Genomic DNA, 14,949 nt, shown 5'->3' with positions numbered 1-14,949 from the left:
ACGGGGTTTCACCATGTTGACCAGGATGGTCTCGATCTCTTGACCTCGTGATCCACCCGCCTCGGCCTCCCAAAGTGCTGGGATTACAGGCTTGAGCCACCGCGCCCGGCCTCATAAATTCATTCTTAAGAGTTATTGGGGAAATGCTTATCTATTCTGCAATACAAGGTACAAAGGGATATTCTAGTGGACTGCATTATTACCCTATCTATATACCATCATTTTACTGAAGAAATAACTTTGGAATTGGATAAATTAAGCTCATGGTTTATTTACATAAATTTATAGAATATGGTGACATTGGTATACCTTATTTAGTCCATTTGTCAGATGAATAAAAACAACTAGCCAACATTTTTAGGGAGAGTAAAAATTTTCTTTCCTACCAGGGCAACTTTCATCACAGTTTTTAAAATTGCATAGTGCCAATGATATATTGTCCTCTCAAATGTGCATCCAAATGGTACACAGACTATGAGGTTAACTCCCATTCCACTGAATATGTACCAAACAGTAGAACACTACACAATACTTAGGAAATATCCCTTTCATTAATAACAAAAATGTATTGGGTCATCTTCTTCCACCTTATAATAATTCAGGGATTAGCTTTATTCAAATGCTACAAGAAGGAATGCAGGAATACAGGAATGAGCAGCATAGACTGAGTTACTACTTTTTTTTTTTGAGACAGAGTCTCACTCTGTCACCAGGCTGGAATGCAGTGGCGTGTTCTTGGCTCACTGCAACCTCCAACTCACTGGTTCAAGTGATTCTCCTGCCTCAGCCTCCCAAGTAGCTGGGATTACAGGCATGTGCCACCAGGCACAGCTAAGTTTTGTATTTTTAGTAGAGACAGGGTTTCACCATGTTGGCCAGGATGGTCTTGATCTCCTGACCTCGTGATCCGCCTACCTCTGCCTCACAAAGTGATGGGATTACTGGCGTGAGCCACTGCATCTGGCTCCGAGTTATTACTATTAATATTAGTTTTTTAAGAGGCAGGGTCTGGTTTTGTCACCTAGGCTGGAGTGTACTGACATGATCATAGCTCACTGCAGTTTCAAACTCCTGGGCTCAAGTGGTCTTCCTGCTCAGCCTTCCAAAGTGCTGGGATTTCAGACATAAGCCACAGTGTCCAGCCAAGACTGAATAACTTGAATCGAATCGATCAGCTTAGTTAGAACGTGTGTACCTGAAACGTTGGTTCGTAAAATCAACATTTTCACCATTTCACATTGATGCACAACCAAACCAGCTCATTGGAATTCAATTGAAATACATTTTTACGTATTTTATGAAAGTCACTTTCAACAGTTTAAAACCACATTTTAATTCAGATCTAATGTTTCACTTTTGTTTTGTGTTTGGTGGAACAATGGACATTCTAGGCTTTTAGATTTCATGTCTCCATGGGCATGGAGCCCAGGTAACCATTGTCACACATACTTAACATTTAGTAACCAGTCTTATCTCCCACCAAGATCCATCTTTAAAGTTTGTTCATGTTTTGAAAGATGGTAAGAAATATTAAAGTTTTGAAGGGCACTGGTACAGAAACAGGGCTCAGAAAAGAGGTTTAAAATGAAGAAATCTACAAGAGCATAGTTATAGGTTCAAATGCTAAACATAACTAAAAATTCTGAGATACGTTTTACTTTTACTAAGCTAATACAAGGCTTTAGATTTCTTGATAATTTTCTGAAGTTCTAATTTAAGATACACACACACACACACATGCACACACGAATAATAGCAAAATTACCAGTATGGATGAGTAGGTACTTCTTAAGTGAATGAGTGATAATAGAAATAAAATACTGGAAGACTTAAAATTGTTGAACAATCTTTTCCAAGCTGTTCAAAAGCAAATTAAACAACAACCTATGACTATTAGAGTTCAGCGTTATAGCTGAACCCCACCAAAATAACCCAAAACTCTGTGATATGCCTTAAAAATTATTTTCAACTATCTTCACAATGTTTTTCAAAACACATAATTTATGCCAAATAAAATTCATCTGGAAATTAAAAGCAAGCAAAAAACTAAACTCACCTGACCATGATCAGCTTCATTCTTACATTCATGAAAATTTATGGATGTTAATAAAGAATCATTTTTCTCACAGCTCTCCTGACTGATGAGAGTGTCTGCATAGTTGGGCTGGGGAAAGATCAGGTGACTCTTCCGCGAGTCTGTGGTGAGGGAGACTTCGTGGGAATAGGTCTGCAGGAAAGCCTGTACCTCCTCAACACCCACTAAATGTGAGGCAGGCACGCCTGCCAATCTGCCACCGGAATCCTGGAGCAGGCGTGACTTGTGCCAGCGCCTCAGCCTGAGCCCCAGAAGCACAACAACAAATGCGAGGAAGACACAGGAGACTGCAGCCACCGCCACCACGAGATAGAGTGTGAGGCCCGAATCGTCCGGGTCCACCGAAGGCTTCAGATTGCCCAGCTCGGCCAGGACTTCGGGGATGCTGTCGGCCACGGCCACGGTGAGCGTGACGGTGGCCGAGAGAGGGGGCTGGCCGTGGTCCTGGACGGCCACCACAAGGCTCTGCTTGAGCGCGTCTCTGTCCAGCAGGGCCCGCGCCGTGCGCACCTCGCCCGTGTGCAGCCCCACCGTGAAGAGTCCCGGCTCGCTGGTCTTGAGCAGGCGGTAGGACAGCCAGGCGTTCTGGCCCGAGTCTCTGTCCACCGCCACCACCTTGGTCACCAGGTAGCCGGGTTCTGCGGAGCGGGGTGCCAGCTCCACTCCGGTGGAACCGTCTGTGGGGAGGGCGGGGTATAGGATCTCGGGCGCATTGTCGTTCTGGTCCAGCACGAATAGGCTCAGTGACACGTTGCTGCTGAGGGGCGGGTTCCCGCTGTCGCTGGCTGTCACCAGTAGCTGAAGGTCTCGGATCTGCTCATAGTCGAAAGATTGCAGTGCATACAGGACACCGGTGTCAGAGTTGATGGAGATGTAGGAGGACAGCGGCGCCCCCTGCAGCGTGTTCTCGGTTACAGAGTAAGTGACTTGGGCATTCTCCTGGCTGTCGGGATCGTGTGCAGTCAAGGAGAAGATGGAGGCTCCTCTCAGGTTGTTCTCTAGGATATAGGCTGAGTAGGAGGCATGAGGGAAAGTAGGAGGGTTGTCGTTAATGTCTGCCACGTGCAGGGTGATGTGAGTTTCAGTGGATAGAGGCGGTGTTCCTAGATCTGAAGCCATCACTGTGATATTGTAGATAGAGACATTTTCTCGGTCCAAATGTTTCCATGTCACTAACCTATAATAATTATCTATTGATTTTTCTAATTTAAAAGGTAAATTATCAAGTGTGTAACAGACAACGTGACCATTCTTTCCAGAGTCTCGATCATGCACACTCAAGAAAGCAACTACTGTCCCAGGAAGACAATTTTCTAACACTGGGCTAAACAAAGACGTAATGATCACTTCTGGTCTATTGTCATTTACATCTTCCACAGAAATGAGCAATTTGGTCCTCCCCAGAAGTGCCCCCACATCTTCGGCTTGTATTTCCATTTCATAAAACGAACATTCTTCATAATCTAAGCTTTTTGCTATTGATATTTCCCCAGTATTTTCATTAAGCTGGAATAGCGGAGATTGCTTTTCATTAATTTTCCGGAATTTGTATGCCACTTTTCCGTTGGTTCCCTCATCCGGGTCGCTGGCTGTTACAGTAAGCAGCCAGGTCCCTGGGGGCACGTTCTCAAGCACTTTCACTCGGTAAATCGGGTGAGCAAAAACCGGGGCATTATCATTTGTATCCAACACTGTCACATGGATGCGCACTGTGCTGGAGCGACGAGGCTCGCCGCCATCCGAGGCCGTGAGGACCAGGTGGTGAGCAGCCTCTTCCTCTCTGTCCAGGGAGCGCTCCAGCACCAGCTCTGGGTTTATGGCTCCATCGTCTCCAGTCTGCACGTCCAGGGAGAAGTGGTGATTGGGGCTGAGCTGGTAGCTCTGGAGGGAGTTCACGCCCACATCCGGGTCAACAGCTTCTGGGAGTGGATAACGTGTCCCAGGAACCGCGATTTCATTAATTTTTACTTCCAGATCTTCGACCTGGAATTTTGGGTTATTATCGTTAATATCAATTATTTCTATTTCTATCCCAAATAGTTTTCCTTTATCCTCGACCAGGACGTTAATATTTATCAGACACCGCGGGCTCTGAGCGCAGAGCTCCTCCCGGTCTATCCTACCCGCAGTGACCAAGCTGCCGCTGCGGAGGTTCAGAGCAAAGAGCTGGGTCCTACCTCTGGAGACGATGCGGACTCCGTGCATCGCCAGCTCCCGGGGCTCCAGCCGCAGGTCCTTGGAGATATTACCCACGAAGGAGCCTTTGTCTGTCTCTTCTGGCACCGAGTAGCGAATCTGTCCACTCCCGATCTCCCACAGCGTACCCAGCAGCGCGCACAGCAGGATCAGCTCGCCGCGTCTGGTGCGTTTCTGTGGAGTGGCCATTGTTGTTTTGCTGCAGAATCCTCTCAGAATCTTCACTGTGCATAAGTGTGTCTTATTTAGTTTCTTGCCGCAGCTATGGAGATGATAATCCTCCAGAAACCTGGAGTGCCTCCAAACAGAGGTGGGGTTTCGCCGCAGTCCAGCAGTTAGTTTCTGGGATCTGCGGGTCTTTGTGAGGTGAGAGATCTGAGTGTTTTCCGTTGCATTTCTCTCCCAGTAGGTGAACAGCGGCGCTTAGAGTCCTAAATAGTTACTGCACTGAGATATAGATTACTTTTCAATGTAATACTCTGCTAGATTACTGAGAAAAAAAATACCATTTGCTTATTACTTTGTTTCGAATTTATTTGATTTATTCCTAAACACATATTTTAAAAGAAACAGCCAAAGAATGAGATGAATGTTTTATTTAGTACTATTAAATGATCACATTAGATCAGAATGATCAGATTGCAGCATCGGATTACTCACATTTCTGCAATACATTTGGTCTTCAAAAAACTAACATGGTACTTTCATTTCCCATTGTGCTCTAAGCTTTACTGTAAATGTTTCCAATATATACTAACAAATAATTAAGAACTTAAGTTGTCACAAGAAATACATTTAAGACTAAAATAGACCTACTGGAGATGACTGACTCAGAAATTGTTTTATTTGGTTTAAACTACTTAATCATATAGAAGCTTTCTATAGAGTTGTTACTGTTAAATTATCCTTCTAAATGCCACTTGAACTACACATTGATAATGTTTTCAAATAAAAACTGTGAAATTTCAATAGGATAAATGCTTTTACCATTGCAGTTTTATGAGATATTATATTGTTTTACTATTTTATTAACATTGTTTATATTTTTCTATTTGAATACTTGAAAGGTACAGATGAAAATACAATAAAAGCAAAGCACCATCCCATCCCTTCTACCAAAGAGATGATTACATTTTAAAGCAGACTTCACTTTTTAAGGTAGACATATATTCTAAAGTTAACTTTACCTACTTTGATCCAAAGAACTGCAAAAAGTAATGACTACATAATGCTCCTAAGAAGTCAAACAATAAATGTGAATACAAAAAAGTCTCTTTCCCTTCAAGACCAGCCTGAGCAACACAGATCAGCCTACTTCGCCCTTCCTTTGAAGAATGGTATAACAGTTTTTTAACTGACTAAAACTTTCCTAAAACAATTCATTAGATCTGCAAACTTCATATTTTTCTGTGAATATATTTTCTTATGCATATGGAAAACTGAGTAGACAATGGAAACTATACCAGTTAAATTTGTGAAGGAAAACATTGTCTCTATTAAAAATAGAAAAATTAGCCAGGTCTGGTGGCATAAGCCTGAGTTCCAGCTAGTCAGGAGGCTGATGCAGAAGGATGGCTTGAGCCCAGGAGTTTGAGGCTGCAGTGAGCTATCACTGTGCTGCTGCACTACAGCGTGAGTGATAGAGACTTTGTCTCAAAAAAAAAAAAAAGGAAAAAGAAAAAAGAGAAAAGAGAAAAAGAACCGAAAGAAGTCTCTTTCCTTCAGCAATTTGTAAAGTGACCATTAATTGAAGCAGTTGCTTAGAGATGCCTAGCAAAATACTCATATAATGTTCCTTGGTATTTTGTATGCACATCAGATTGGCAGTTTTGTCTAAAAATTTGAAAATTTCAAGACTATATTTATCTCCTAGAGACAGCAGAATGATTAGAAGACCTCTAGCTATATAAGTTTAGGGCTACAGAAAAGGCAGTTATACATCATATATTAGGGTTGTGTGTGAGAGGAACAACAGACACAAAACATTGTCTTTTCTTTGATGGAGGACATAGAATGAGCTTGAATACAGTCTAATCCTGAAACTCTATGTTGTAAGTAAGGAGACTCTGCTTTTGATCTTCTAATGAGCATGGAAGACCTTTTTCTAAGTAAAAGGATCACACACACACACACCATACACTGCGTACAAACACAAGGGGTCCATGGACATAAAAATCCAGCTGAAGACTCCTTATTCTAGGAACATTTGAAACAAAAGGGAAGTTAACACAAGAAATAAAACGGTAGACTAGTATGGAGATCATACCAGCTAAATTAGTGAAGAAAAGTATTGAAGTTCAGCTTAATTTCTTTGCTTAATATTTTTATATTTATGGTATGTCCAAGCTGAAGAAAGTATTCATCATATATTAGGCAACAAGAAGGAAAATGTATGGGAAAATCTCATTCACTTTTTAGGAGAGTCAACAACTGTCTGACATTTTCACTTTGTGGTTAAAACCACACCCTCATTGCTTTGTAAATCTAAGCCCCTTTAAAAAACAAACAAACAAATGTTGGGCCACACAATTGCTCCTACTTCACTCCTCCTTTGAAGAATGGTAGGATAGCTTTTTAACTGACTACAACATTCCCAAAATGATTCATGCGATCTAAAAATTATATATTTTCCTGTGAACATATGTATTTTCCTATGAATAGAGAGAAATGGATTGGCAATGTGAAGTAAGTTATACTTAAAGGAAACTCACCTGATGGGAAGTCAATTCGCTGGAATTACAAAGCGGAAATAAGGCCCCAGATGTATCACCACAAAGTATGTCTTGTCCTGAACTCAATTGCTCACTACATTTTAGGAAATTAAATTCCGTCTTTCCTGTATGTGCAACACATAGATTGTAGGAATAAGGCAAAGTCCCCTCGCTGTAGTTAGGGGGAACCACAGGTCCAGACTTGACACAGAGACCAGGCTGGAAGCAACTCCAGGCGGCAGGGCTGAAGGAGCGTCGCAGGCGAAAGGCAATGGCCAGAATCACGGCCAGGAGAAAGAGCACTGAGATCACGGCCAAGGCCAACACTAGATAAAACTGCAGCTCCGCCTGGGGGTCAGAGGGCTCAGGGCGGTCGGTGATATCCGGCAGCACTTCCTGCAAGCTGTCGGCAAAGACCAGGTGCAGTGTGGCGGTGGCAGAGAGTGGCGGCTGTCCACCGTCACGCACGGCGACCAGCAGGCGCTGGCGGACCAAGTCCCTGTCACCCAAGGAACGCGCTGTGCGCACTTCGCCCGTGCGCAGCCCCAGGCTGAAGAGCCCGGGCTCGCTGGCCTGCAGCACGTGGTAGGACAGCCAGGCGTTGTGTCCTGAGTCTGCGTCCACCGCCACCACCTTGGTCACCAGGTAGCCGGGCTCTGCGGCGCGTGGCACCATATCGAACAGTGCAGAGCCATCGGGCCCCAGCACGGGGTACAGCACCCGCGGGGCGTTGTCATTACGGTCGTTCACCAACACGCGCAGGCTCACGTTGGCGCTGAGTGCAGGCGAGCCGTGGTCGCGGGCCTGCAGCGTGAGCTCGAAGGAGCGCAGCTGCTCGTGGTCGAAAGCGCGCTGCGCGAACACCATCCCGCTCTGTGCGCTCACGGACACGTAGGACAACAGCTCCCGAGGCTCCAGGTCACTGGCCACGATGGAGTAGGAGACTTGGCCATTAGGTCCCAAATCGGGATCGGAAGCGCTGACTTGTGAAATGGAGGCTCCAGGAGGGTTGTTCTCGGACACATAGACTATGTAGGAAGGCTGTGAGAAAACCGGAGCGTTGTCATTTACATCGCCAATGTGCAGGGTGATGCTGGAACTGGAGGAGAGGGGAGGCTTGCCCCGGTCTGTGACCGTAATAGTGATATTGTACTCTGGATTCTGCTCGCGGTCTAGAACAGCATCTGTCACTAATTTATACGTGTTTCTTGAAGAAGTTAGTATTTTAAATGGAACATCACCTTCCAATTTACAAGTAACTTCTCCATTGTGTTTGGAATCCTTGTCACGCACTTTGAGCAAAGCAATATGTGTTCCCAGCTCGGCGTCCTCCATAATCAGGTTGGGTAGAGATTGGAATATCACTTCTGGGACGTTGTCGTTTTCATCTATGACTTCTACCTCCAGTGTGCATTGCGCAATCATTCCTCCACCGTCCCTTGCTTCTAAAACTATGGAATATTCTTTGACTTCTTCAAAATCTAATACATTTAAAACAGTTATTTCCCCGGTGTTAGAGTTCAGGTCAAATTGGGTGATCTGACTAGCTTCACTGAAAGAGAAAGTGATCTCAGCATTGACACCCTCATCCTGGTCCGTGGCAGTCACCTGTAGCACCGTGGTCCCCGGGTACACGTTTTCCGAAAGTCTCACCCTGTATACGTCTTGACTGAAAACTGGAGCATTATCATTGGCATCAGTCACTAGAACCCGTATTTGTGCAGTGCTGCTTAGGGGTGGAGCCCCAAAGTCCAAGGCAGTCAAAGTCAAGTGGTAAGATTTCTGCTTTTCTCGGTCCAAAGGTGTCTTCAATACCAGCTCAGGGTACTTGCTGCCATCTGATTTCTCTTTATTTGTCAGTGAGAAATGATCACTGAGACTGAGTTGGTAACTCTGCAGTGTGTTGCTACCAATATCTGCGTCATAGGCAGATCCTAATATAAATCGTGTGCCAGGCTGTGCAGACTCGCTTATTTGCAGCTCAAAGGAATTTTGCGTGAATTTTGGCGTGTGGTCATTAATGTCCTCGATCTCCACATTCACGTGATAAAAGTTCAGTGGATTTTCAGCAACAGCCTCAAATTCCAGAGCACAAGTTGGATTCTTCCCGCAGATCTCCTCCCTGTCCAGCCTGCTGCTCACAAGCAAGTCCCCGCTCTCTGCGCTCACCGTGAAGTAAGGCTTCTCCGAACTGACGCGCAGTTTTCGAGTCGGTAACTCCTGGACGCTGAACCCCAGGTCCTTGGCGAGGTTCTCCACTACGGAGCCCGTGGGCATTTCCTCGGGAATCCTGTAGCGAATCTGCTCACCGAGAGCCGGGCAGAACAAAGGCAGCAGGAAGAGAAAGAGCCCAGGTCGCCTCTCAGCCCGGCCCCGCTCCCCGGCGCAGCTCTCCATCCCTCTTGCTCTCCTCAGCTTGCTCACCAGCCTGGAGACGCCGGGTTACAAATAACCTCTGTATTGCAGATTTTCGGATCTCCGAAAGGCCTTTAGTTCCAGTTCCAGTTCAGGAAAAGATTCTTCTTTTTCCGAGGAGGAAGCGGTGTAAAGGCTGGTGCTGGTGAGTCTGAGCTGGGGCTGCCCCGGAAAGTGCGCTGCGGCTGCGCGAGGAGATCTGGAGCTCCAGGCTCTCCACTTTGGCCAACAGCGGCGCCCAGAGTCAGCACTAGGAAACTACAGCCTCTGCTGCTTCAGTTTAACCAGTGCAGTAATTGTATTTGTGTGCCTAACTTAACGAGCAAAGCTTTTGTGTTTATGTCTTTATTTTTAATTTTTTCTACCGTTTTTCTGTTGTCTTTGTATTTTTTCTAACTTTTTAGATTTTTCGGCTACTGTTTTTGCTTCAGTCTGCATCTGTTTTTTGACCTTTGTTTTCCCCTATCTTGAACTATGTAGTGTTTATTCCTGGCTTTGTCTCTGGCAGTCTTGTCCTGAATCAGCTCCGGGTCTTGTTGTTTTGGATTTTTTTCTATTCTGATTTTACTGGATCCTTTTTCTTTTTTTTTTATCTTTGGTAACATTTTTTTCCTTTTTTCGTTCTTTTCTATTTTTTTTGCCCTTTTTTTTTTTTCTTGTTTTTCTTTTTACTTCTTAGGTTGCTTTTTAGTATTTGCAATTTTTTTTTATTTTCATGTCCATTTTGTTTCCCTCTCGTTTCAGTTCTTTTTTTTGAGGATTTTTATGTGTTTTTCATTTTAATGTTTCTTTGCTCTTCTTTTTTCGTCTATTTTTCTTTACGTATTTTTTTTCTTTGTTGTAGCCTAGAACTTTTATCTTCTACTTTGTTGGTGTTCTTCTTTTCCGCATCTAATTGTCTTCTGTTTTGTGTTTTCTGGTCTGTAGCTTTGTTTTTTTTTTTTTTACTTACATTCTTTGATGACCTCAGAAATCAAGGAAACAATCCCTGGAAAGTCTGATTACAACAGCTGAGTTTAGGGATTATGTCTCTCCATTGCCAAAAAATAATTTGATGCATCTAATAAATTTTGGTCTGGAGATTTTCTTCTTTTTTCTTTTTGAGACGGAGTCTCACTCTGATACCAGGCTGGAGTGCAGTGGCACAATCTCAGCTCACTGCAACTTCGGCCTCCCTATTCAAGTGATTCCTCCGCCTCAGCCTCCCGAGTAGCTGGGATTACAAGCACACCACCATGCCTGGCTAATGTTTGTATTTTTTAGTACAGATGGGGCTTCACCATGTTGGTCAGGTTGGTCTTGATCTCTTGACCTCGTGATCCACCTGCCTCAGCCTCCCAAAGTGCTGGGATTACAGGTGTGAGCCACCGCGCCCTGCCCAGGAGATTTTCTTTTACAAAACAGCTTATAACCATATTTCTGCCACAGGACCTTCCCTCGGTAACATTGTTAGTGTCAGCAACATTGTCTTCTACCCCAAGTGATTTTATAGCTGAAATGTAGACACAGCAGCACTTGTAAAATGTATCCCCCCCCACCACTATTGTACAGTCAATCATGTGCAAAGTACCACCAAATACAACACTAGTCTAAAAAGAAGTCTCTTTTAAGAGACAGAGTCTTACATATTATCTAGGAGGGCCTCCAATTCCTGGGTTCAAGCTGTCCTCTTGCCTCAGCCTCCCATTCAGGTGGACTATAGCTTGTAACACCATATCTGGCTAAAAGTGTCATTGTAATTAATACTCAAAGGTCTCCGGAATCAAGGTTACCTTGTCATCCACCCCTTCTCACTGGCAATCACTTGATATAGAAAAGAACACGGAAGTAGTTAATGTTATACAAAAGAACACGGAAGTAGTTAATCCCAGATTGGGTTACTTCCAATTGAATTTTTCAACATACTTAATGAATAAAACCAACTACTGGTCTAGGATCTGTGTACATAAGATGGCCTACAGTTTGAGTACATGAGACAGTTGAGACAAAGCCAGTATCCCCAATCTCCCACTTTGATAGCCCACAGACACACTTCATCTAGCTATTCCACTAAAACAGCAAATTGGAATTCTATGTTAAAACATGTAACTGCCTTTGTCACAAATGCCAATGACAACACTTCAAATGACATTTGACATAGTATATTGGTTTTGTCTGATGGCCTTTAGTGTGGCATTAGACTTGATATCTGTGACACACACACATTTCATTCTTTACGCATAAATCTAACCTTCCACTACCACCGCATTAATAGATGATTATACTTTAAATAGGTCAAGAAGCAATTAAGATTTTTTAGGACCACCAAGCTGCGGTACATGAAGGCAGAATCAGGCACAGAAAAGTCTTCACATGGAAGAAATATTTCAGAACCTGTTATATTTTTGAATGCTAAAGAGAATCCTAAGAAGGCAGCTGAGGTCTGTTTTATTCCTGCTAACCTCGTGCAATATGAAAGACTCGATTCATTCTCATTTAAGAAAGTAGGTTGGAAAACAGATTGGAAAGTAGGTGGAAATTATAAAATGCAATAGACCACTTATTCATAATCTTGTCCATAGGCTTTCACTAAAGAAATGATACTATCTCCTATGCGTTCTGCATTAAAGTATCACCACTGAAGGAAACTGGGAAACTCATTTTTACCTCTATAAAACTTTTTAAATCCCTATTTTCAAAACACTGGTTTTGCAAAATAATAGAGAAATATCATGCAAACAAATTCCTCACTGAAATAAAGGAAGGGCTGGGCTCACCTGAATACTTGGCACTTCGTATTTGCATTCATGAAAATCTACAGATGTTAGCAAATCGTTTTTCCCACAGCTCTCCTGGCTGATGAGTGTGTCCGCATAGTTGGGCTGGGGGAAGATCAGGTGACTCTTTCCCGAGTCAGCAGTGAGGGAGACCTCGTGGGAATAGGTCTGCAGGAAAGCCCGCACCCCGTCCACGCCCACAAAGTGCGAACCCGGCATGCTTGCCAAGCCACCTTCGGAAGCCTGCAGCAGCCTTGACTTGTGCCAGCGCCGCAGCCTGAGCGCCAGAAGCACGATGACGAAGGCCAGGAAGACGCAGGAGACCACAGCCACCGCAACCACCAGGTACAGCGTGAGGTGAGAGTTGTAAGGATCGTCGGAGGGCTCAAGGCTGCCCAGGTCGGCCAAGACTTCGGGGATGCTGTCGGCCACAGCCACGGTGAGCGTGACGGTGGCCGAGAGAGGGGGCTGGCCGTGGTCCTGGACTGCCACCACGAGGCTCTGCTTGAGCGCGTCTCTGTCCAACAGGGCCCGCGCCGTGCGCACCTCGCCCGTGTGCAGCCCCACCGCGAAGAGTCCAGGCTCGCTGGCCTTCAGCAGGCGGTAGGACAGCCAGGCGTTCTGGCCTGAATCTTTGTCCACTGCCACCACCTTGGTCACCAGGTAGCCGGGCTCTGCGGAGCGGGGCGCCAGCTCCACGCCAGTGGAACCATCTGTGGGGAGGGCGGGGTACAGGATCTCGGGCGCATTGTCGTTCTGGTCCAGCACGAAAAGGTTCAGTGACGTGTTGCTGCAGAGAGGTGGGTTCCCGCTGTCACGTGCAGTCACTCTCAGTTGTAGTTCTCTCAACTGCTCATAGTCAAAGGATTGCAGTGCATACAGGACTCCAGTGTCAGAGTTTATGGAGACATACGAGGACACTGGTGCCCCCTGGATGGTGTCTTCAGCCAAGGAATAAGTGACCTGGGCATTCTCCTCACTGTCGTGGTCCTGTGCAGTCACCAAGAAAATGGAGGCCCCTCTGGGGTTGTTCTCAGGAATGTAGACTGAATAGGAGGAGTGAGGGAAGGTGGGTGGGTTGTCATTGGTGTCTGCCACCTGCACGGAGATGTGAGTTTCCCTTGACAGGGGAGGAGTCCCACCATCTGTGGCTTTCAGTGTGACATTATACATAGAAAGTGTTTCCCGGTCCAAGTTTTTGGTTGTGACCAATCTATAATAATTATCTATTGAATTTTCTAATTTAAAAGGTAGATTTTCTGGAATGGTGCAGGTCACCTCACCATTCTTTCCAGAATCTCTGTCTTGCAGGTAGAAAAGAGCAATTACTGTCCCAAGAGGTGTGTCTTCAGGGATTGAGCTACTTAAAGAAGTCACAGTCACTTCTGGAGCATTATCATTCATGTCTAAAACTGTGATCAGTACTTTCGCCTTTGTCAGACTACCAGGACCATCTTGAGCCTGAACTTCCATTTCATAGAAGGCAGTTTCTTCATAATCGAATCCTTCTAAAGTTGATAATTCTCCAGTAAGTGAGTTTAGATGGAACATCTGTAGAAGTTTAGGGGTTATTTTCCTAAAGGAATATGTCACTTCCCCATTGACTCCCTCGTCCAGGTCGATAGCATGTATTGTGAGCAGTCTTGTGCCCACTGGCACATTCTCGGGGACAGTTACTTGGTACTGAGGCAGAGAGAAGACAGGCGCGTGGTCATTGACATCCACCACTGTTACCTGGATGCGGGCGGTGCTGGATAGGGGCGGGTCGCCGCCGTCAGAGGCTGTGAGGACCAGGTGGTGAATCCTCTCTTCCTCCCGGTCCAGCAATTGCTCCAGTACCAGTTCCGGGTACTTAGTTCCGTCGTCTCCACTTTGCACAGCCAGGGAGAAGTGGCGATTGGGGCTGAGCTGGTAGCTCTGGAGGGAGTTCGTGCCCACATCTGGATCCCCAGCCTCACTTAACGGAAATCGAACCCCAGGAGCTGCAGTCTCCATTATTTTTACATTTATTTCTTCCGTCAAGAATCTTGGAACGTTGTCATTAATATCTATTATTTCCACGTCTATAGGGTAAAGATTCATTTTATCTTCCATCAGGATGTTAAAGTTCACCAGACATCGCGGGCTCTGAGCGCAGAGCTCCTCCCGGTCTATCCTGCCCGCAGTGACCAAGCTACCGCTGCGCGGGTTCAGGGCGAAAAGCTGCGTCTTACCTTTGGAGACGATGCGGACTCCGCGCTCCGCAAGCTCCCGGGGCTCCAGCCCCAGGTCCTTGGCGATGTCACCCACAAAGGACCCTTTGTCAGTCTCCTCCGACACTGAGTAGAGAATACGTCCTGCCCAGGCTTCCCACAGGGTCCCCAGGAGGATGGAGAGCAGAACGAATCCTCTGCAGTCCCCGCCCCACGGCTGAGCCGCCATAGTCTTCCTGCTCCTTTTGCTTAGACGCCCGTCTCGGGAAGTGCTTCTGAATGCGTGCGAGTGTGTCCTGGTGGCCCCCTCTGTCTTCGGAAAGGGAGCTCAGAATCCGCAGGATAGAGGCTTGAGTTTAGTGCAGCCTGGGAGAGGGCCTACCGCAATCTGTCGTTTCTCAGTGCTGTAAAACTCGGTGGTTTCTGTGGGATCTCTCGCACCATTTTTCCCTGGTTGGTGAACAGCGGCGCTCTGAGTCCTTACTAAGTTACTGCACCAGATTGATGCACAATACACTGATTTCATAGAAAATTTCATCTTTCAAAATTTCCCTGTTAAGTTTCTTCACTCTAGATATCCCTGA

The 14,949-nt window shown here is 45.5% G+C and overlaps 1 protein-coding gene across 16 annotated transcripts in view; it reads right to left on the bottom strand.

Moving 5' to 3' along the window:
* Nucleotides 1-14,949, bottom strand: part of LOC108307063 (protocadherin gamma-C4) — a 190,619-nt gene that overhangs the window by 115,693 nt on the left and 59,977 nt on the right. Inside the window, exon 1 of one of the 16 annotated variants that reach the window (XM_017532224.2) lies at nt 12,174-14,825. The exons of 11 other annotated variants lie outside the window; for them this stretch is intronic. In XM_017532224.2, the coding sequence (XP_017387713.1) occupies nt 12,174-14,594 (2,421 nt within the window). In that variant the 5' untranslated portion in view covers nt 14,595-14,825. Of the gene's footprint in view, nt 1-2,056; nt 4,703-7,002; nt 9,660-12,173; nt 14,826-14,949 lie in introns of those variants that run through there. 4 more of the 16 variants (XM_017532231.2, XM_017532217.2, XM_017532220.2 and 1 more) reach the window with 4 other exon arrangements.

This window comes from Cebus imitator, unplaced genomic scaffold, assembly GCF_001604975.1.
Source record: "Cebus imitator isolate Cc_AM_T3 unplaced genomic scaffold, Cebus_imitator-1.0 Scaffold76, whole genome shotgun sequence".
NCBI classification, from domain to species: Eukaryota; Metazoa; Chordata; class Mammalia; order Primates; family Cebidae; genus Cebus; species Cebus imitator.
The sequence above is the reverse complement of the archived record's forward strand: the minus strand, read 5'-3'. Positions and strand labels throughout refer to the sequence as shown.